At 42.8% G+C, this 22,211-nt stretch overlaps 2 protein-coding genes across 5 annotated transcripts in view; one reads left to right on the top strand and one right to left on the bottom strand.

The window, feature by feature from the left end:
* Positions 1 to 6,915, top strand: part of LOC135510188 (neurocan core protein-like) — a 93,897-nt gene extending 86,982 nt beyond the window's left edge. For all 4 annotated transcript variants that reach the window (XM_064930996.1, XM_064930988.1, XM_064931002.1 and 1 more), the window contains 2 exons: positions 4,995 to 5,177; positions 5,417 to 6,915. In XM_064930996.1, the coding sequence (XP_064787068.1) occupies positions 4,995 to 5,177; positions 5,417 to 5,541 (308 nt within the window). In that variant the 3' untranslated portion in view covers positions 5,542 to 6,915. The remainder of the gene's footprint in view (positions 1 to 4,994; positions 5,178 to 5,416) is intronic.
* Positions 6,916 to 7,984: 1,069 nt separating this feature from the next.
* tm6sf2a (transmembrane 6 superfamily member 2a) lies at positions 7,985 to 21,650 on the bottom strand. Its single transcript, XM_064931157.1, has 10 exons — positions 21,396 to 21,650; positions 20,968 to 21,089; positions 20,592 to 20,689; positions 20,334 to 20,437; positions 20,156 to 20,238; positions 19,910 to 20,034; positions 18,803 to 18,904; positions 9,531 to 9,623; positions 9,194 to 9,313; positions 7,985 to 9,007 (listed from the first exon to the last, which is right to left on the bottom strand). The coding sequence occupies exons 1-10, from the start codon at positions 21,479 to 21,481 to the stop codon at positions 8,798 to 8,800; spliced, it is 1,143 nt and encodes a 380-aa protein (XP_064787229.1). The 5' UTR covers positions 21,482 to 21,650; the 3' UTR covers positions 7,985 to 8,797.
* Positions 21,651 to 22,211: the final 561 nt, after the last annotated feature.

Here is a 22,211-nt window from a genome sequence, read left to right as displayed (position 1 = left end):
GCAGGCTGTCAAACCTCAATAGGCACAATGCACTCTCATATTGTCCTCTATGAAGTGTGAAAAGAGAATAAAGCTTCAACATTGCTGACACAACAAACAGAAGTCTGAATCACATTTACAGTTTTTCCCAATTGTTAACACACGTTTGCTGAAACTCCATCTCAGGTAGTCAAAACACAAAACAGTTAGCCAGTTTCCCCAGTGGGCAGTGTTGTATGGTCCAAGGGTGACATGAAGCTGTAGGTCCCCATTGTGGCTCACAGCTGCGCATATGGTGAAATTTCTCCCACGCTGGCCAGGTACAGTATCTCAGTGATGGCGCGTTGACCAATGATGTTCCTTCCTCCCCTCCTCGTCTTTGCTAAATTGAATCCAGCCTCATCTATGAGTACGAGTTCCTGGGGGATGGGACTTGCATCCAACTCCATGATTCTCTGAAATGACAGTAAATACTGTAATTGCTGTATAGTAAAGTTCACTGGCAACATCAATGAGTCTCTAATGTTTCAAGAGTGTAATACTACTACATTGCTTACTTACACATATTCGTACCGTTTATCCTTCACTCTTTGGGAATTCCTTTCAAATGGGACTCTGTAGATTTGCTTCATCCAGAGATTTGTTTCTTAAGGATGTGGCATATGGTTGGTCACCTTCCTCTCACATACTGTAGGTAACTCTGGGTCTTTCCAGTAGCGGCCCTTATGAGAGCCAGTTTCAGAGCTTGATGATTGTAGCTTCAACCCAGAGTTACCTATGCTGCAGAGGATAAGTTCATTAGAGTTAACTGCACCTCAGATTGCAGCCCCAAAAAATGCTTTAATATGGTCCACCATTGTCGCTCGAATTTCATCAGAGATTACTCTCCTTGTTCTTGGTCTTCCTCCACCTCTACAGTACCTCTACTGCTACCACTACCTCTACCTCTACAGTACCTCTACCTCCACCTCTACAGTACCTATACAGTACCTCTAACTCTACCTCCACCTCTACAGTACCTCCACCTCTACCTATACAGTACCTCTACCTCCTCCTCTACAGTACCTCTACAGTACCTCTAACTCTACCTCTACAGTACCTCTACAGTACCTCTACCTACAGTACCTCTACCTCTACAGTACCTCCTCCTCTACAGTACCTCTACAGTACCTCTAACTCTACCTCTACAGTACCTCTACAGTACCTCTACAGTACCTCTACCTCTACAGTACCTCTACCTCTACAGTACCTCTGTACCTATAACTCTACCTCCACATCTACAGTACCTCCACAGTACCAGTACCTCCACAGTACCTCTACCTCTACCTCCACAGTACCTCTACAGTACCTCCACAGTACCTCTACCTCCACAGTACCTCTACCTCTACCTCCACAGTACCTCTACCTCCACAGTACCTCTACCTCTACCTTTACAGTACATCTACCTCTATAGTACCTCCACCTCTACCTCTAAAGTACCTCTACCTCTATAATACCTCCACCTCTACAGTACCTCTACCTCTATAGTACCTCCACCTCTACCTCCACAGTACCTCTACCTCTACCTCTACAGTACCTCTACCTCTACACTACCTCCACCTCTACCTCTACAGTACCTCTACCTCTACACTACCTCCACTTCTACCTCTACAGTACCTCTACCTCTATAGTACCTCCACCTCTACCTCCATAGTAACTATACCTCTATAGTACCTCCACCTCTACCTCCACAGTACCTCTACCTCTACAGTACCTCTACCTCTACACTACCTCCACTTCTACCTCTACAGTACATCTACCTCTATAGTACCTCCACCTCTACCTCCATAGTAACTCTACCTCTATAGTACCTCCACCTCTACCTCCACAGTACCTCTACCTCTACCTCTACAGTACCTCTACCCCTACACTACCTCCACTTCTACCTCTACAGTACCTCTACCTCTATAGTACCTCCACCTCTACCTCCACAGTACCTCTACCTCTACCTCTACAGTACCTCTACCTCTACACTACCTCCACTTCTACCTCTACAGTACATCTACCTCTATAGTACCTCCACCTCTACCTCCATAGTAACTCTACCTCTATAGTACCTCCACCTCTACCTCCACAGTACCTCTACCTCTACCTCTACAGTACCTCTACACTACCTCCACTTCTACCTCTACAGTACCTCTACCTCTACAGTACCTTCACCTCTACCTTTACAGTGCATCTACCTCTATACTAAATGAGTTACAGGTTTGGTGTATGGTTCTACTAAATGAGTCACAGGTTTGGTGTATGGTTCTACTAAATGAGTTACAGGTTTGCTGTATGGCTCTACTAAATGAGTTACAGGTTTGGTGTATGGTTCTACTAAATGAGTTACAGGTTTGGTGTATGGTTCTACTAAATGAGTTACAGGTTTGGTGTATGGTTCTACTAAATGAGTTACAGGTTTGGTGTATGGTTCTACTAAATGAGTTACAGGTTTGGTGTATGGTTCTACTAAATGAGTTACAGGTTTGGTGTATGGTTCTACTAAATGAGTTACAGGTTTGGTGTATGGTTCTACTAAATGAGTTACAGGTTTGGTGTATGGTTCTACTAAATGAGTCACAGGTTTGGTTCTACTCAATGTAGGTTTGGTTCTACTAAATGAGTTACAGGTTTGGTGTATGGTTCTACTAAATGAGTTACAGGTTTGGTGTATGGTTCTACTAAATTAGTTACAGGTTTGGTGTATGGCTATACTAAATGAGTCCCAGGTTTGGTGTATGGTTCTACTAAATGAGTCACAGGTTTGGTGTATGGTTCTACTAAATGAGTCACAGGTTTGGTGTATGGTTCTACTAAATTAGTTACAGGTTTGGTGTATGGCTCTACTAAATGAGTTACAGGTTTGGTGTATGGTTCTACTAAATTAGTTACAGGTTTGGTGTATGGTTCTACTAAATGAGTTACAGGTTTGGTGTATGGTTCTACTAAATGAGTTACAGGTTTGGTGTATGGCTCTACTAAATGAGTTACAGGTTTGGTGTATGGCTCTACTAAATGAGTTACAGGTTTGGTGTATGGTTCTACTAAATGAGTTACAGGTTTGGTGTATGGTTCTACTAAATGAGTCACAGGTTTGGTGTATGGTTCTACTAAATGAGTTACAGGTTTGGTGTATGGTTCTACTAAATGAGTTACAGGTTTGGTGTATGGCTCTACTAAATTAGTTACAGGTTTGGTGTATGGCTCTACTAAATTAGTTACAGGTTTGGTGTATGGCTCTACTAAATTAGTTACAGGTTTGGTGTATACTAGATTACAGGTTTGGTGTATGGCTCTACTAAAAAGGTTTGGTGTATGGTTCTACTAAATGAGTTTGGTATGGTACTAAATGAGTTACTCTGGCTATACTAAATGAGTTACAGGTTTGGTGTATGGCTATACTAAATGAGTTACAGGTTTGGTGTATGGCTCTACTAAATTAGTTACAGGTTTGTGTAAATATGGTTCTACTAAATTAGTTACAGGTTTGGTGTATGGCTCTACTAAATGAGTTACAGGTTTGGTGTATGGCTCTACTAAATGAGTTACAGGTTTGGTGTATGGCTCTACTAAATGAGTTACAGGTTTGGTGTATGGCTCTCCTAAATGAGTTACAGGTTTGGTGTATGGTTCTACTAAATGAGTTACAGGTTTGGTGTATGGTTCTACTAAATTATGGTTACTAAAGGTTTCGTGTATGGCTCTACTAAATTAGTTACAGGTTTGGTGTATGGCTCTACTAAATTAGTTACAGGTTTGGTGTATGGCTCTACTAAATTAGTTACAGGTTTGGTGTATGGCTCTCCTAAATGAGTTACAGGTTTGGTGTATGGCTAAATGAGTTCTACTAAACTAAATAGTTACAGGTTTGGTGTATGGTTCTACTAAATGAGTTACAGGTTTGGTGTATGGTTCTACTAAATGAGTTAAATGAGTTACAGGTTTGGTGTATGGTTCTACTCAATGAGTTACAGGTTTGTGTATGGTTCTACTAAATGAGCTCTACTAAATGAGTTACAGGTTTGGTGTATGGTTCTACTAAATGAGTTACAGGTTTGGTGTATGGTTCTACTAAATGAGTTACAGGTTTGGTGTATGGCTCTACTAAATGAGTTACAGGTTTGGTATGGTATACTAAATTAGTTACAGGTTTGGTGTATGGGTTACTATGGTTCTACTAAATGAGTTACAGGTTTGGTGTATGGTTCTACTAAATGAGTAAATTAGTTACAGGTTTGGTGTATGGTTCTACTAAATTAGTTACAGGTTTGGTTTGGTTCTACTAAATGTTAGGTTTGTTGTATGGTTCTACTAAATGAGTTACAGGTTTGGTGTATGGTTCTACTAAATGAGTTACAGGTTTGGTGTATGGCTCTCCTAAATTAGTTACAGGTTTGGCTGAATATTCCTCATGGGCCAGTGTATAATTGGGAAAAACTGTAATATTTCAAACTTCCAGTTGATCTAAACAGAAACCTTTGTCTCTTTCTGTTGCCGTTTTATCTCACCCCACATGTTCACTTGGACTGCAAAGCTGACATTTGCCATCTTGTTTAAAGCTGGCATTAAATTGCCAGTGACTGTCTTGCCCTCAGATTTATTCTCTGAAATCCCACCATGCATCTCTGTGTCAGGTGCCCTGATGTAACTGTGACACTGGAATGAGACCCAGAGCAAGGATTTGTGGGATAGCCTGAAGCCTAGCTCCTTGAAGAGGGAGGGAGGGAGGGAGGGAAGAGGGAGGGAGAGAGATTATCGGAGCTGCCTTGGCTCTATATTTATTCACAGAGCACTGCGCCATCTGCAGAGCACGGCGCCATCTGCAGAGCACCTGTCCTCGCGTATAGGAGTCAGTAGCAAGTGTTTCACCTAGGGAGAAAAAAAAGAAATTTCAAGCCAGACACCCAAGATACAGTACACACTGTATCTTCTTCGATGTTGCTCAACACTGACTGAATTGACTTAATTGTTCATCTTGTCCCGTCTGACAGTGCTGTGTGGAACCCCGCCCGCTGTGGAGAATGCCCATCTGATTGGCCGTCGGCGGTCCCATTATGACATCCATGCGGTGGTGCGTTATCAGTGTGCCGAAGGTTTCTACCAGCGCCACATCCCCACCGCGCGTTGCCGGGCCGATGGCACCTGGGACAGGCCCAAGATCATCTGCACAAAGTGTGAGTGACAAACAGCAGATTTATTTTAAACGTGTTGTCTTCTGCAACCTTTCTACGGATAACAAACCTTCATTCACCCAGGTAGGCTTTTCTGTATAAACATTTGTGTATTCCTTCTAGTATGGGCTGAATAAGAAACTGAATTGTAAATGTTGTCACTGCACCAATTAAACAGAGAATGGTAAATGTTGTTACTGCACCAATTTTGAGGTGTAACTACCTGTGTTCCCCTCCCTCAGCTCGGCGATCCCACCGGTACCGCCGCAACCACCGCCACAGCCAGCGCCGGGAGCGTAGGAACCACAGGAGAAACGGAGGAGAGGCACACATGGAGAGGGGAGAGGACACACACAGCCAATACTGAACCAAATACTACACCTCCCACAATGCTCTGCGCCTGACCGCTGACCTATCCTGGGGCTGAGGGGGATCAACCCCTCGAAATGGACAGTAGTTGACATCTGAACGTTCTCTTTTCCTGACCTATTTCAGTCTCTCTCTTTGGATTGAAATCTCACTTGAGATACTGTATGTGTGCAAAACTTGAACTTTCATGCAAATGACCGATTGACATCAGTGCAAAAACGGTTCTGTGTTACGCACCCATATCTCATGTTTGGATATGTCCTTTTTTTGTTGATTTTGTTTAACCCATGTCCATTACTTACAATAGTAATAGTCTCTCTCTCGCTAACACGGTCGCTAATACTGTAACTTAGAAACAGCAAATCCTTGGCATGTCTATGAATAACCTATTCTCACTGTCGAAACATAAATACAGTGATGTGATAAATACAGCGTGTGTGTGTGTGTGTGTGTGTGTGTGTGTGTGTGTGTGTGTGTGTGTGTGTGTGTGTGTGTGTGTGTGTGTGTGTGTGTGTGTGTGTGTGTGTGTGTGTGTGTGTGTGTGTGTGTGTGTGTGTGTGTGTGTGTGTGTCTGTTCATGCATGTGTATGTGTGTGAGAGACAGTGTGTATCCTATACGAGTGTGTTTTTATAAGTTTGAAGCTTGTTCTACATCTCAGAACATCCTAATGTTTGTGTTCTGTTTATAAAGCACAGATTTAATTAATAAGTTAGCTAGTTAGCTTTCAGTCCCAATTAACCCAGAGCTTTTGTCTGTATCCTGTACTTGTTATGTTCCCTTAGGGCTCCTGAATAGTAGGGCTGTTTTATTATTCAACTTATGTGCCATTTTTAATATTTGCTAACTTTTCATGTCACGTCACTATTTATTATGGTCTCGTTAATATATGTTGATTTTTTTTGTTTACATAATCCAACAAGTCAATGTAATACCTGTTTTCTTTAATGTACCATTCTCTTACAATCAAAATGTGTTAACCAAAAAACAAGTTAACCCTTTGATTGCCTGTACTGTACTGTAAATACTGTGGTTTTTGTTTGTTTGTTATTGACTGACACCTGATTGATACCTGACCCGTGTCCAGCCATGTGTTTCCCATCGGCATCTCAACTAATATTCTAAAACAGCCCCATCGATCTAAATGGAATAAAATAGGATAGATTGAAGTACTACGGACTGAGACAAAACATTCCCAAGATATCTACTCGACCGCCAATAGACCCAGTCTTTGCACGGCTCCAATATGTGATGGGTAGGATGCCATGAATCTGGTCCTTGATTGATCGTCACCCCTTTTTTGGTGTTGTTATGATGTCCTGTCCAGCTGTTGTGTTCCATTCTTAATAAAGCTAAAAAAACAAACAAATGAACGACGACAGTGTCTCTGGTCAGTTTTGTGATTGAAGCTGGGCTCTAGCTCTAGTATTTCTATTTCTTTGTACGTTTCTACCTCAGACACGGAAGACTGACAGCAGCTTGTAGCTAACCCATGCCTCCTAAACCAGCATCCACGAACAAAAAAAAGCATTTTAACATCTTCTACTAATTTACCAGCTCTGTTGTTCATCTCACTTCATTCTCCACCCAGAGAAAGTCCATTCTGGCCACTAGTTTTCATTCTGTCGGGAACAAACAGGACATTTTCTCCTCTCTTTGGTCTCTGTTTTGAATGGATTGTGGAGGGAAAATACATGTAAGAATGGACCCTATAGAGGAAAATACATCTAAAAGAATCAACCCAATAAAAGAAACTTAATCTAAAGGAATTGGTCCATCAACCCATCCACCTATGATGAAAATTACAGGCCTCTCTCATCTTTTTAAGTGGGAGAACTTGCACAATTGGTGGCTCACTAAATACTTTTTTGCCACACTGTATGTTGTCAACAGTTTGATTTTGTATGACAATACTGTCTAGCTGGGGTTCACTTCTTATCAACTCATGACAGCAGAGGTCACCTGCCAGGCAGGGCAAAGTTTACTAGGCCACATGTGCACTGTCACTAACTATAGACAGGATCCAATGACATCATCAACCAGAGACAGAAGCTCAGAGGTCTTCGAGCAACACATACAACTCAGTGACAGTTTTGAACTGGAATAGACCAATGATTGTGAGAAAAAAACACTCCAGACAGAAGTTGCCTCAAACCACAGACCTAGGATTTCCCCCAGTCCAAAGCTTATCCGTTAGGTGGTGGAAAAATCTGCCCCAGCATCAGTGGTTTGGGCAACTATTATGATAAAAACAATGTTCCAGTGAAAGACTGAGCATCCCACCACTTTCAGTATCTGATGAATCTCTGCCCTGTTGCCTCAATAGTCAGGCAGACTTGCATGAAGAAGGTAAACAGAGTATTTCACAAGAATAGAGATATCGACACATCAGGATACACACCAACCAAGGACCAGAGTACAACTACTCAAAGAAACAGAATAGTGTAGTTGTTCACATATTTTAATATATTCACGTAACAAACATTTATTGAAGTAATTCTGGCCCAACTCCTCCAAAAATAGCCATCATGTGTTTCATAAATACTAACTATAAATTTGTCCCCTCAACCCATGACTTCCTATAGTGGTCTCTCCAATCCCAACCACATCTTGTGAAACATGCCTTGTTATCTGGTCTTATCAGCAGCACTACAACACAGTTGTTCAGCAAAAAAAAGAAAAGAGTCCTCAACATGGTCCATAGTTTCACAGTTCCTCTGTGATAACTCTATGAGGCAATGCTGTCCTGCTGTATCAGTGTCAGTGATCAGAGTCCACGTTTATAGGCCTTTTAGGCCCTACTATCCTATACCACCTGAGACTGTCTCACTGACTCACTAGCTACATAGATAAAGCCATGTCCACAAACAGGCTTTATCTCGATCCAATAGTCCATATAGGGAGTGCTACTGCAGAATAGATGGCTTGTAGCAGGGCTTGGTTTTGGCTGTTTAATGCACTGTACTGTATTCCGCTGTTGTAGACATGGGCCTGAACTTTACTCCAAAAGGCTCCAACCAACAGAAGGAGCGGATAATGTATGAAATTGAAGTTAATTTGCTTGATGTGTTCTAGATTAATATAACATTGTTTTGTAAATCTGGAGGGTCGCATTTCCAGAAGCATAGTATGCCAGCCGCACCAAAACGTTTGGGTTCTTTAGGATCGTGGGTACAGTAGTTCTTGATCTTACAGTAGCATTCTAGACCATTCGCTCACAGAGTCCATGCTCAGTGGGAATTGTAGTGTTATGGGTTTAGTTGTCCTTCTTCTCCGGGCTGGTCTGTCCCTCAGGTACAATAGGCATGAAGAAAGTGGGGCTGAGGCGGCATCGGATGGCTAGGAAGATCGGTAGAGCTACATACAGCCCGTTGAGAATCATAACTGTCGACCATTTGTCTGTTGGGACCCGGTATGTGAAGGGGGTTCGGGAGTGGAGTGATCCCCCGATATGGCACCACTGGGTCTGGGGAAGGGGAGGAGACGGGTGGGTGTGAGGGGACGTTAATGGAAGATGAATAATAGGAACAGAATAGAAAAACAACGGTGTAAAAAATAATCAAAAATTGAATTTGTATCACAGCTGATTTGTCAAATCCCTGGTACATCACACTGCGTGTGAACTGCAAATTGAAGCTACCAATATTATTACCTGGGCTATGGCCCCCGCAAAGAAGATGGCCCAGTCCAGCATCCAGGTACAACCAGGGTTCCTCAGCCCATATATGAATGCAGCCAGTAGAGGCAACGCATAGAACAAATACACCAGCATCTAGAGCAATCAAATAACAAGACACGTGTCGTTCGACATCAAGACGGACGCAATGGCAACTACACTGTCAAGCAGCATGGAACAGGAACAAATATGGATAATATGCCATAACGGACAATGGAATGAAGATCTATGTGTGTTTTACTCATTTTATTTTCTACAACTCACCATGATCCTAGGGAAGACCACGGGGTCCTTGAGGTAAGGCTCAACTCACCGTGATCCTAGGGAAGACCACAGGATCCTTGAGGTAAGGCTCATACTGGTAGATATAGGTGAAGCAGGTATCCAGAGGACAGTCAAGGGCCACCTGAGGGAGAGAGAGGGAGAGTGAATGAATGGATGGCTGGATAGATAGATGGATGAATGGATGGATGGATTAATGGATCAATGAATGAACACATGAATCAATCAATCAATCAATGATGTACAATTTTGTTAGCTAAAGAAGAAACACACTGGCTACATGAACCCTACAATTCAGACTTGTAATGTACGCCTTTCCTACGCACGCCTTCAACTTACCAACATTACTACCAGGAATACAACTTTCCCTAAGTTGATCCTCTGTTTGTACCACCACCCAGGACAATGGATAGGATCCCAGTAGGCGACCCAAAACAACAGCGTCGCAGAAGGGGCAGATGGAGCGGTCTTCTGGTAAGGCTCCGTAGACGGGCACATCACTCACCGCTCCTGAGTATACTACTCGCCAATGTCCAGTCTCTTGACAACAAGGTAGGCAAAATTTGTGTAAGGGTTGCCTTCCAGAGAGACATCAGAGATTGTATCATTCTCTGTTTCACAGAAACATGGCTCACTCAGGATATGTTATCAGAGTCGGTACATCCACCAGGTTTCTTCACGCATCGCGCCGACAGAAATAAACATTTCTCTGGTAAGAAGAAGGTCGGGGGTGTATGCCTTATGATTAAACGAGTCGTGGTGTGATAATAACAACATACTGGAACTCAAGTCCTTTTGTTCACCTGACCTAGAATTCCTTACAATCCAATGCCGACCGCAATATTTACCAAGAGAATTCTCTTCGATTATAATCACAGCCGTGTCTACCCCACCCCCCCCTCACCCCCCAAGCAGACACCTCGACCGCCCTGAAAGAACTTCATTGGACTCTATGTAAACTGGAAAGCATATATCCTGAGGCTGCATTTATTGTAGCTGGGGATTTTAACGGAGCTAATCGGAAAACAAGGCTCCCAAAATGTTATCAGCATATCGAATGCCCGACCCGGGCTGGCAGCGTTCTGGATGATTGCCACTCTAACTTCTGCGACGCATACAAAGCTCTCCCTCGCCCTCCTTTCGGCAAATCTCCAAGATGGCGTAGCAGTCAGACATCTTTTTGTCCTTGTCTTGTCGTGTCCCATGTATACATCTTTTTTGTATATTTTTTCTTCTTTTCTTTTCTTAACCTCAACTTCAACATACTCTCCTGCAATCCACCTCACCCAATGTGGTATAGATCTGCTATTTATTTACTTCTGAACCGGAACCCCAACAGAAGCTAGCCAGCTAACCACTGCTAGCGGTCATCAGCTACCATTAGCCCAGACAACTCTCGCCAGTCTGCAAAGTGCAACTCAAACCAGAGAAAATCTGACTTATTTTTCTCCATAGCTGCTATCCAAGTGGCCACCTGGCAAATGTCTCTGTCCCGAAACAAGAACAAATTAGCCTGGAGCTAGCCTTGCTAGGCCCATCTCCCGGCTAACCAAATAGGTCCATCAGCTACTCCTTGGGCTATAATACCTATTTTGCCAATCGGCCTGAACACCCTCCGACCCATCATGTCTGGACTACCAATGTAATTCGCCTGAGGGGGTTTATCAACTCGCGACATCCCCTGAATGCCCATCTGCTAGCCTGCTAGCCGCGGCCTGCTAGCTGTCTAGAGCATATCGGACTGTTAGCTTAAGAGGCCCATCGGACAAATTCTTTGGCCACTTTACCTATTCTACCAATTGGCTTGGATCCTTTAACCACACGGAGCCCTGCTGATCCACGACGACTGATCTGCAGATGTAACAGCACGAGGGGGCTACAACAGACTTTCTTCCGTCGCGACATCCCTCTAAGACCCTTCTGCTAGCTTGCTAGCCCCGGCCCGCTAGCTGCCTGAATCGAAGAGTCTACGGCCTGAGCCACTCACTGGACCCCTATGATCACTCGGCTACGCATGCCTCTCCCTAATGTCAATATGCCTTGTCCATTGCTGTCTGGTTAGTAATTATTTCCTTATTTCACTGTAGAGCCTCTAGCCCTGCTCAATACGCCTTAGTTAACCCTTTAGTTCCAACCCCCACACATGCGGTGACCTCACCTGGTTTAAATGATGTTTCTAGGGACATTATCTCTCTCATCGTCATTCAGTGCATATGTTTACCTCCACTATATTCACATCCTACCATACATTTGTCTGTACATTTTGCCTTGAATCTATTCTACTGTGCCTAGAAACCTGCTTCTTTTACGCTCTGTTCCGAACGTACTAGACGACCAGTTGTTATAGCCTTTAGCCGTACCCTTATCCTACTCCCCCTCTGTTCCTCTGGTGATGTGGGGGTTAATCCAGGCCCTACAGTGCCTAGTTCCACTCCCATTCCCCAGGCGCTCTCATTTGTCGACTTCTGTAACCGTAAAAGTATTGGTTTCATGCATGTTAACATTAGAAGCCTCCTGCCTAAGTTTGTTTTATTCACTGCCTTAGCACACTCTGCCAACCCGGATGTCCTAGCCGTGTCTGAATCCTTGCTTAGGAAGACCACCAAAAACCCTGAAATGTTAATCCCTAACTATCACATTTTCCGACAAGATAGAACTGCCAAAGGGGGCGGAGTTACAATCTACGGCAGAGATAGCCTGCAGAGTTCTGTCTTAATATCCAGGTCTGTGCCCAAACAATTTGAGCTCCTACTTTTAAAAATCCACCCTCCCAGAAACAAGTCTCTCACAAATGGATCTTGCTATAGACCAATTTCTGCCCGCAGCTGTGCCCTGGACACCATATGTGAATTGATTGCCCCCCCATCTTTCTTTAGAGCTTGTGCTGTTAGGTGACCTAAACTGGGACATGCTTACCACACCGGCCGTCCTACAATCTAAGCTTGATGCCCTCAACCTCACTCAAATTATCAATGAACCTACCAGGTACAACCTCAAATCTGTAGACACAAGCACCCTCATATATATCATCCTAACCAACTGCTCGCCAGATACACCTCTGCTGTCGTCAACCATGACCTCAGATATCACTGCATCATTGCCTGCATCCATAATGGGTCTGCTGTCAAATGACCACCGCTCATCACTGTCAAAAGCTCCCTAAAACACTTCAGCGTGCAGGCCTTTCTAATTGACCTGGCCCGGGTATCCTGGAATGTTCAATCTCTCTTTCGTATTGTCTGAGATCCCCAAAGATTGGAAAGCTGCCGCAGTCATCCCCCTCTTCATAGGGGGAGACACCCTAGACCCAAACTGCTACAGACCTATATCTATCCTACCCTGCTTTTCTAACGTCTTCAAAAGCCAAGTTAACAAACAGATCACCCGTCCATTTCGAACCCCACCGTACTTTTTCTATACAATCTGGTTTCAGAGCTGGTCATTGGTGCACCTCAGCCACGCTCAAGGTCCTAAATGATATCATAACAGCCATCGATAAGACACAATACTGTGCAGCAGTATTCATCGACCTGGCCAAGGCTTTCGACTCCGTCAATTACCACATTCTTATCGGCAGACTCAACAGTCTTGGTTTCTCAAATGACTGCCTCGCCCGGTTCACCAACTACTTCTCAGACAGAGTTCAGTGTATCAAATCGGAGGGCCTGTTGTCCGGACCTCTGGCAGTCTTTATGGGGGTGCCACAGTGTTCAACCTCGGGCCAACTCTGTACACATCAATGATGTTGCTCTTGCTACTGGTGATTCTCTGATCCACCTCTACGCAGACAACACCGTTCTGTATACTTCTGGCCCCTCTTTGGACACTGTATTAACTAACCTTCAGTCGAGCTTCAATGCCATACAACTCTCCTTCCGTGGCCTCCAACTGCTCTTAAACGCAAGTAAAACTAAATGCATGCTCTTCAACCGATCGTTGACCGATCGTTGCCCACACCTGCCAGCCCGCCCAGCATCACTACTCGGGATGGTTCTGACTTAGAATATGTGGACAACTACAAATACCTAGGTGTCTGGTTAGACTGTAAACTCTCCTTCTAGACTCACATTAAGCATCTCAAATCCAAAATTAAATCTAGAATTGGCTTCCTATATCGCAACAAAGCATCCTTCACTCATGCTGCCAAACATGCCCTCGTAAAACTGACTATCCTACCGATCCTTGACATCGGCTATGTCATTTACAAAATAGCCTCCAACACTCTACTCAACAAATTGGATGCAGTCTATCACAGTGCTGTTACAGTGCCATCCGAATACAAACAGTGTAGCTATTCCCTCCGCAAGACAATCAAACAAGCTAAGCGTCAGTATAAAGACAAAGTAGAGTCGCAATTCAAAGGCTCAGACACGAGACATATGTGGCAGGGTCTACAGTCAATCACGGATTGCGAAAAGAAAAACAGCCCCGTCGCGGACACCAACGTCTTGCTCCCAGACAAATTAAACAACTTCTTTTCTCGCGAGGACAATATAGTGCCACTGACACAACCCGCTACCAAAACCTGTGGGCTCTTCTTCAATGCAGCCAACGTGAGTAAGACATTTAAACACGTTAACTTCTCTGGGATATGTGGGACGGTAGCGTCTCACCTCGTCAACAGCCAGTGGAATTGCAGGGCGCCAAATTCAAAGCAACAGAAATCTTTAAAATTAAAATTCCTCAAACACACAAGTATTATACATAATTTTAAAGATAAACTCCTTGTTAATCCAGCCATGGTGTCTGATTTCAAAAAGGCTTTACGGCGAAAGCACACCTTGCGATTATGTTAGCTCAGTGCCGAGCCACGGAAAACCATACAGCCATTTTCCAAAGAAGGAGCGGTGTCACAAAGGACAGAAATAGCGTTAAAATGAATCACTAAACTTGATGATCTTCACCGGATCACAGGATCGAGCCACATTTAAAAAACGTTTTACGGTAAAAGCACACCATGCAGTTATGTTAGGTCAGGGCCTAGCCACAGAAAACCATACAGCCATTTTCCAACCAAGGAGAGGTGTCACAAAACTCAGAAATAGTGTTATAAATATTCACTTACCTATGTTGATCTTCATCGGAATGCACTCCCAGGAATCCCAGTTCCACAATAAATGTTTGTTTTGTTCGATAAAGTCCATCATTTATGTCCAAATACCTCCTAATTTGTTTGCGCGTTTAGTTCACAAATCCAAATTCACAAGGCGCAGGCACTTAGTCCAGACGAAAAGTCAAAACAGTTCCATTACAGTTCATAGAAACATGTGAAACGAAGTATATAATCAATCTTTAGGATGTTTTTATCATAAATCTTCAATAATATTCCAACCGTGCAATTCCTTTGTCTTTAGAAATGAAAGGGAACGGAGCTCGCTCTCACGGCCACGCACATGACTAAACTAATGGCATTCTGCCCTGATTCAAACAGCTCTTATTCGCTCCCCCTTCATAGTAGAAGCCTGAAACAACATTCTAAAGACTGTTGACATCTAGTGGAAGCCTTAGGAAGTGCAATATGACCCCATAGACACTGTATATTGGATAGGCAATCACTTGAAAAACTACAAACCTCAGATTTCCCACTTCCTGGTTGGATTTTTTTCAGGTTTTTGCCTGCCATATGAGTTCTGTTATATTCACAGACATCATTCAAACAGTTTTAGAAACTTCAGAGTGTTTTCTAACCAAATCTACTAATTATATGCATATTCTAGCTTTTGGGCCTGAGTAGCAGGCAGTTTACTCTGGGCACCTTATTCATCCAAGCTACTCAATACTGCCCCCCAGTCCCAAAGAAGTTAACACTCTCGCAAGGCTGCCGGCCACAGGCGGCATCCCTAGCCGCGTCCTCAGAGCATGCGCAGACAAGCTGGCTGGTGTGTTTACGGACATATTCAATCAATCCCTTTCCCAGTCAAGAGGGCCACCATTGTTCCTGTTCCCAAGAAATCTAAGGTAACTGAGCTAAACGACTCACTTCCGTCATCCTGAAGTGCTTTGAGAGACTAATCAAGGATCATATCACCTCCACCCTACCTGATACCCTAGACCCACTCCAATTTGCTTACCACCCCAACAGATCCACAGACGACGCTATCGCAATCACACTGCACGCTGCACACTGCCCTAACCCATCTGGTCAAGAGGAATACTTATGTAAGAATGCTGTTCATCGATTACAGCTCAGCGTTTAACACCATAGTACCCTCCAAACTCGTCATTAACTCGGGACCCTGGGTCTCGACCCCGCCCTATGCAACTGGGTCCTGGACTTTCTGCCCCCAGGTGGTGAGGGTAGGAAACAACATCTCCACCCCACTCAACACTGGGGCCTCGCAAAGGTTCTTTCTCAGCCCTCTCCTGTATTCCCTGTTCACCCATGACTGCGTGGCCATGCACGCCTCCAACTCAATCATCAAGTTTGCAGACGACTCTACAGTGCTAGGCTTGATTACCAACAACGATGAGACGGCCTACAGGGAGGAGGTGAGGGCCCTCGGAGTGTGGTGTCAGGAAAATAACCTCATACTCAATGTCAACAAAACAAAGTAGATGATCGTGGACTTCAGGGAACAGCAGAGGGAGCACTCCCCTATCCACATCAACGGGACAGTAGTGGAGAAGGTGGAAAGTTTTAAGTTCCTCATACCCAACCTCAGGAGGATGAAGAAATTTTGCAACAAAAACACTCACAAACTTTTACAGATGCACAATGATAGCATCCTGTCGGGCTGTATAACTGCCTGGTACGGCAACTGCTCCGCCCACAACCGTAAGACTCTCCAGAGGGTAGTGAGGTCTGCACAACGCATCACCGGGCGCAAACTACCTGCCCTCCAGGACACCTACACCACCCAATGTCACAGGAAGGCCAAAGTACAACAACCACCCGATCCACTGCCTGTTCACCCCACTACTATCCAGAAGACAAGGTCAGTACAGGTGCATCAAAGCTGGGACCGAGAGACTGAAAAACAGCTTCTATCTCAAGGCCATCAGACTGTTAAACAGCCATCACTAACATTGAGTGTCTGCTGCCAACATACAGCCACTTAAAATAATTAATATTTGGATGTAATAAATGTATCACTAGTCACTTTTAACAATGCCACTTTATATAATGTTTACATACCCTACATTACTCATCTCATATGTATGTACTGTACTCTATACCATCTACTGTATCTTGCCTATGCCGATCGGCCATCGCTCATCCCTATATTTATATGTACATATTCTTATTCATTCCTTTACACTTGTGTGTATAAGGTAGTTGTAAAATTGTTAGATTACTTGTTAGATATTACTGCACAGTCAGAACTAGAAGCACAAGCATTTCGCTACACTCACATTAACATCTGCTAACCATGTGTATGTGACCAATACAATTTGAATAAAATTTGAATTAAAATGTGATTTTTTTTGCCTGCACTGAATACATTTAATTCATCCACTGAAAACCTTCCCACTTGCTGGCCAACAGATTTACTCTTCAATGTTTCCATTCAATAGTGTTTTCAGTTTAAAAAAATTAAACCATCCCTTTAAAATATAGTGTATCTTCAATTAGAATTTTGGCGACAGGCACTAGAACACATGGAGAGAATGGGTTCAGAATACAGGGATTCATTAAAGAAAGCCATCTAAATATATACATACATGTCTTTGTTTCAGCACCAACTGGTAGATTTCTAAATATTTAGGCACATTTTGGGGTTTGGAAAGTATGAATCATTTTTTTATTTGGAGATCCTTTATGCACTAAATATATTGTTGAATCAAAAATACATCCTGAAAGTTGTCATATTATTAAATTGTTCAATCCCATGAAATATTGGAAGATTAGAAAAGTGTGCAATAGGGATTGAACTGTAGTCCAATAAATGTACCCTAATAATCCTCACTAATCATGGAACTGTATGAAAATGGTCCAGTTGTCATGAACCATGCGCCAGGCTCCAGGTGTAAACTGCTACTTATGGTCTGTGTTCCTTAATGATTCAAACAGGCTACCTGTTCCAAATTATTGCACAACTTGGAATACATTAGCCTAATATGATACACTATGGCTACCCACACATACTCCACAGTGGAAAGAAAGGTCAACTAACGATGTAATGGAATGATGCAAAATGTAAGGAAACTAACACTAAAGAGACAGATATAAATGTAAGGAAACTAACACTAAAGAGACAGATATAAATGTAAGGAAACTAACACTAAAGAGACAGATATAAATGTAAGGAAACTAACACTAAAGAGACAGATGTAAATGTAAGGAAACTAACACTAAAGAGACAGATATAAATGTAAGGAAACTATCACTAAAGAGACAGATATAAATGTCAGGAAACTAACACTAAAGTGACAGATATAAATGTAAGGAAACGAACACTAAAGTGGAAGATATAAATGTATGTGGGTATGTCTAACTGACGGTGGCTACCAATAGTGGCTAATATTTAAGAAAATACATGTATTTTTTTCAGACAGTGAAAAGTCCAGACATAAAATGAAAACTTTCTAGACATCCTAAATCAACTCGTTAGGTTCTCCACTATACTGTCATATTGTGCATTGCTACAGAAGCTTATAGCTTGGGTCTCCAGATGTCATCCCTGATGGTTATAAAGCCAGCGTTTCATAAACTTCACTGTGGAAAAGGTGATATGTTGATGTGTTTCAGTTTGCAGCCATATTACTGGTTTCACATTTGTCTCCATCGATCAGGTAAAATAGATCTAAAACTACTGTCATTTATATTTACAATCCACTTATCCAAATGGCTTTTTATTTTATTTTTATTTCACCTTTATTTAACCAGGTAGGCTAGTTGAAAACAAGTTCTCATTTACAACTGCGACCTGGCCAAGATAAAGCATAGCAGTGTGAACAGACAACACAGAGTTACACAGGCTACATAGGCTACATAGGCTACATAGGCTTACCTAGCTCTTATCAACAGCTCAGCCTCTTATCAATTTTGTAAATTACGGTGCATGGAGAATGGTGTTATTTCTATCGGAAAAACAAAGTAGATGTTGTTCCACTTAGGACCGATAGGTTGCTCAACCTTATTCGTCGTTTCATCGCGCGTAAAGGTGGTTTAATTATGAGGGGAATTAAGTCATGGTCAGAATACAGCGTATATGTAGACAAACCTACTTCCTTTACTTGAGCTCCCCCGCAAATCCAATCCATCCAATCCCCGCAATCCATGAAGTATTGGAAGGTGAGAAAAGTGTGCAACTTGGGTCGGAATCCCCCCATTGTGAAGTGAGTGGTTTGTCTGTTACTTACAACGCCCCTGAAGACAGAGAAGGCCATGGCTCCCAACAGTAGCAGAGACAGGATCAGGTCAATAGGCCTGTAGAGGAGACTTCTCTTCTGCGCTACTGCAATCTGAGGAATACAGACAAACACAACCTATGTCAGTCCAACTGGGTTACTGTACATTTCAGGTTCAGTACCAGTCAAACGTTTGGACACACCGACTCATTCCAGGGTTTTTCTTTATTTTTACTATTTTCTACATTGTAGAATAATAGTGGAGACATCAAAACTATGAAACACATATGGAATCATGTTGTATCCAAAAAACTGTTGAACAAAGAAAAAGAAAACACTACTAAAGGACACCAATAAGAAAAAGGGACTTGCTTGGGCCAAGAAACACGAGCTATGGATATTAGACCGGTGGAAATCTGTCATTTGGTCTGATGAGTCCAAATTTTAGATTTTTGGTTCCAACCGCCGTGTCTTTGTGAGATGCGGAGTAGGTGAACAGAAGATCTCCGCATGTGTGGTTCCCACCATGAAGAATGGAGGAGGAGGTGTGATGGTGTAGGGGTGCTTTGCTGGTGACACTCTCTGGGATTTATTTAGAATTCAAGGCACACTTAATCAGCATTCTGCAGTGATACGCCATCCCATCTGGTTTGCATATAGTGGGACTATCATTTGTTTTTCAACAGGACAATGACCCAGAACACCTACAGGCTGTGTAAGGGCTATTTCACCAAGAAGGAGAGTGATAGAGTGCTGCATCAGATGACCTGGCCTCCACAGTCACCCAACCTCAACCCATTTGAGATGGTTTTGGATGAGTTGGACCACAGAGTGAAGGAAAAGCAGCCAACAATTGTAGTCACTCGGAAGCAAATGGAAGCAAACAGAAGCCAACTGGGAGGGACCTATCTGAATTTGTCCTTGTTTCGGTTGAGCAATGCTTTCTTCGGTTTGCAGTAATGAATTTGTGTTTTGTGTTGGAGCGTTTAGTGACTGCAACATGATGGTTAGTTATTCTCTTAAAGTGAATTGATCATATTCAATTCATGGATGAAACAAACATATCAGTCCAGTCGAAAGTTAGCTTTACTGCACTGCTGTTCCGTCTGTGTATCTCACCTTGTCTGCAGGAATGATTGGCAGCTCTCTCTCTCTACTGAAGAGCAGGATGGCTCCCCAGATGGGCAGCAACAGGAAGGGAGTATTCCTCCAGAAGGCGGGATGAATGTTTGAACCATATTTACCTACGTGAAGAGCCATGACAATATTAACATGTGTGTTCCTGATATACCTGTTTGCCACTATTTGGCCGTGTTAGACTATACCAGAGAGTAACAGTAATGGCAATTTCTTTGAAACACTCACCGATGACTACTCCTGGGATGAAGACGATCTGGTGGGCAATGGACGACCCAGCCCAGAACAGCGCCAGGCTGCGATAGGACTTCCTTATGAATAGGAAATAGATTTAACCATCTCACCGAAAAATCTTATTGCCACTATTGGTACTACTGTAGAATCACTGTAACGAAGTGCCACTTACCCCCTGAACATGCGATGGATGATGATGAGGAAGAGGAGGAAGTGAATGACTCCCTCCCAGTAATTCATCATCACAGCGTAGGCTGTGCTCAGATGGGGCTCCCCCTGACATATCATCAGGTCATGTTTAATAGCTGATATATTTCTGACAAAAAAATGTGTTTTCTACAAAGCGATTTCCAAACCATATATCAATCAATAATCTAGTACAAATTACTAATTCATGAGGTAAAGGAAATTACTAGTTAATTAAACTAACCTTCTTCAGGTAGAAACCCATGTAACCAGAGATGTAGCCATCCTGTTCCAAAGCATTGGTCAGGCCCACCAGACATGTAAAGGAAAACACAGCCAACACTAAAAGAGAGAGAGAGAGACGAGAGACGAGAGAGAGAGAGGGAGAGAGAGACAGAGAGAGAGCGAAAGAGAGAGAGAGACGAGAGACGAGAGAGCGAGAGACGAGAGAGAGAGAGAGAGAGAGAGAGAGACGAGCGACGAGAGAGAGAGAGAGAGACCTTTCTCATCCAGTTTCACTCACGCATTCTTTTCAATTATCTTCAACACCCCTTTATAATGAGAGGCGTGTGCGTGCTCACATACTACTACCACCTTTACGGTCTCTGACTACTACATACCATAAAACAAGGGGTCAATGTTTTCCCAGTGTTGCAATGCGAGAAGATGGAGGATGAGGAAAGACATGATGTAGGGTATAATGTACAGTACGGCAGCTCCTAGTGTCAACACCATTACAGGCCTGTGGAGGAGATCGAACCATGTATCAGTAATACAAACTCAAACACCTTATGAAACTACATAGGGAAAAACTCTGGGGCCTTTTTTTCCTCTCCTCAAAGGTATCACCGATTTGAATGAATGACTGAACGAATGAATGACTAAGCCACTGAAGAATGATGACGTAACTGTAGCTGCCGTCTATGAAGGTACAGCCTAGGAAAGACGTTCGACTAAAAAGTATGGATGGATCAGGTGTTGTGTATCATGGTAAAAGTGTGTCATGATTACATTACACAGAATAAAATGTGAGATGAACCCAACTTACTGTTTTGTGACATTGTTCATAGCGTAGAGAACCGCAGGAGCCACAAGAGACAAAAGGAGAACACATATGTCCACAGGCAGCTGCATCTTTGTAGCGTTGATTCATATAACACCTCAGCCAAGGTGAATAATCTGAACAATGTACTGAAAAGGAACAGGAAAACTATATATCCCGGGTTTCAGTGGAGGATTACTGCTGCTGTCCACACCTTGTCTCCTGAATGGTGATTGTGATCACTCTTTTTACAAAGCTTTCATTGACCCTCGACATCAGCTGTTCACTGCTTTGGTTCAAAGTTCACAAACTTTATGATTGCATTATTCTCAGAGTATCCTAGTCTATATAGCCTATAAACCTTTAAAGAGAGTACATTTTGCATAAAATACATTAATGCTTAAATTAATTACATTCCAGTTTTAAATAGTTGTCAAACGTATATATATTTTTCTGTCAAGGCTTTGACATTTGGAACTATCGACAAAGAATGTATTACTGGAACCTAGGCCTACATGTCATTATTGCCACCTTGTGGTATGTGGCAAAAGATGTTGTTTTATTCTCAAAGTAAAGGTGATGGTAACTGTGGTAGAGGTCAATAACAATGTAGTCGAACAATGAACAAAAGCAAATGATGAACAACAACAATGAACTAAAATGTATTTCTCTAAATATACTAGACAAAAATATAAACACCACAACTGAAATAAAAGATGCAAGAAATGTTCCATACACACAGAAAATGTAAATCTTGAGAGAAATAAACATTTTGTGCATATGCACAATTACTGGGATATTTTGTTTCAGTTCATGAAATAT

Source organism: Oncorhynchus masou, chromosome 3 (assembly GCF_036934945.1).
Source record: "Oncorhynchus masou masou isolate Uvic2021 chromosome 3, UVic_Omas_1.1, whole genome shotgun sequence".
In the NCBI taxonomy this organism is placed as follows: domain Eukaryota; kingdom Metazoa; phylum Chordata; class Actinopteri; order Salmoniformes; family Salmonidae; genus Oncorhynchus; species Oncorhynchus masou.
The sequence above is the reverse complement of the archived record's forward strand: the minus strand, read 5'-3'. Positions and strand labels throughout refer to the sequence as shown.

Bases quoted from the DNA above. Each gene is read 5' to 3' on its own strand.
- tm6sf2a (XM_064931157.1), bottom strand. From the start codon at position 21,481: ATGCAGCTGCCTGTGGACATATGTGTTCTCCTTTTGTCTCTTGTGGCT. The intron at 20,035-20,155 runs GTGAGTGTTTCA...CTCTTCACGTAG, and splicing joins CATCCCAGGAGTAGTCATCG to GTAAATATGGTTCAAACATT. The intron at 18,905-19,909 runs GTGAGATACACA...TGTATTCCTCAG, and splicing joins CAATCATTCCTGCAGACAAG to ATTGCAGTAGCGCAGAAGAG.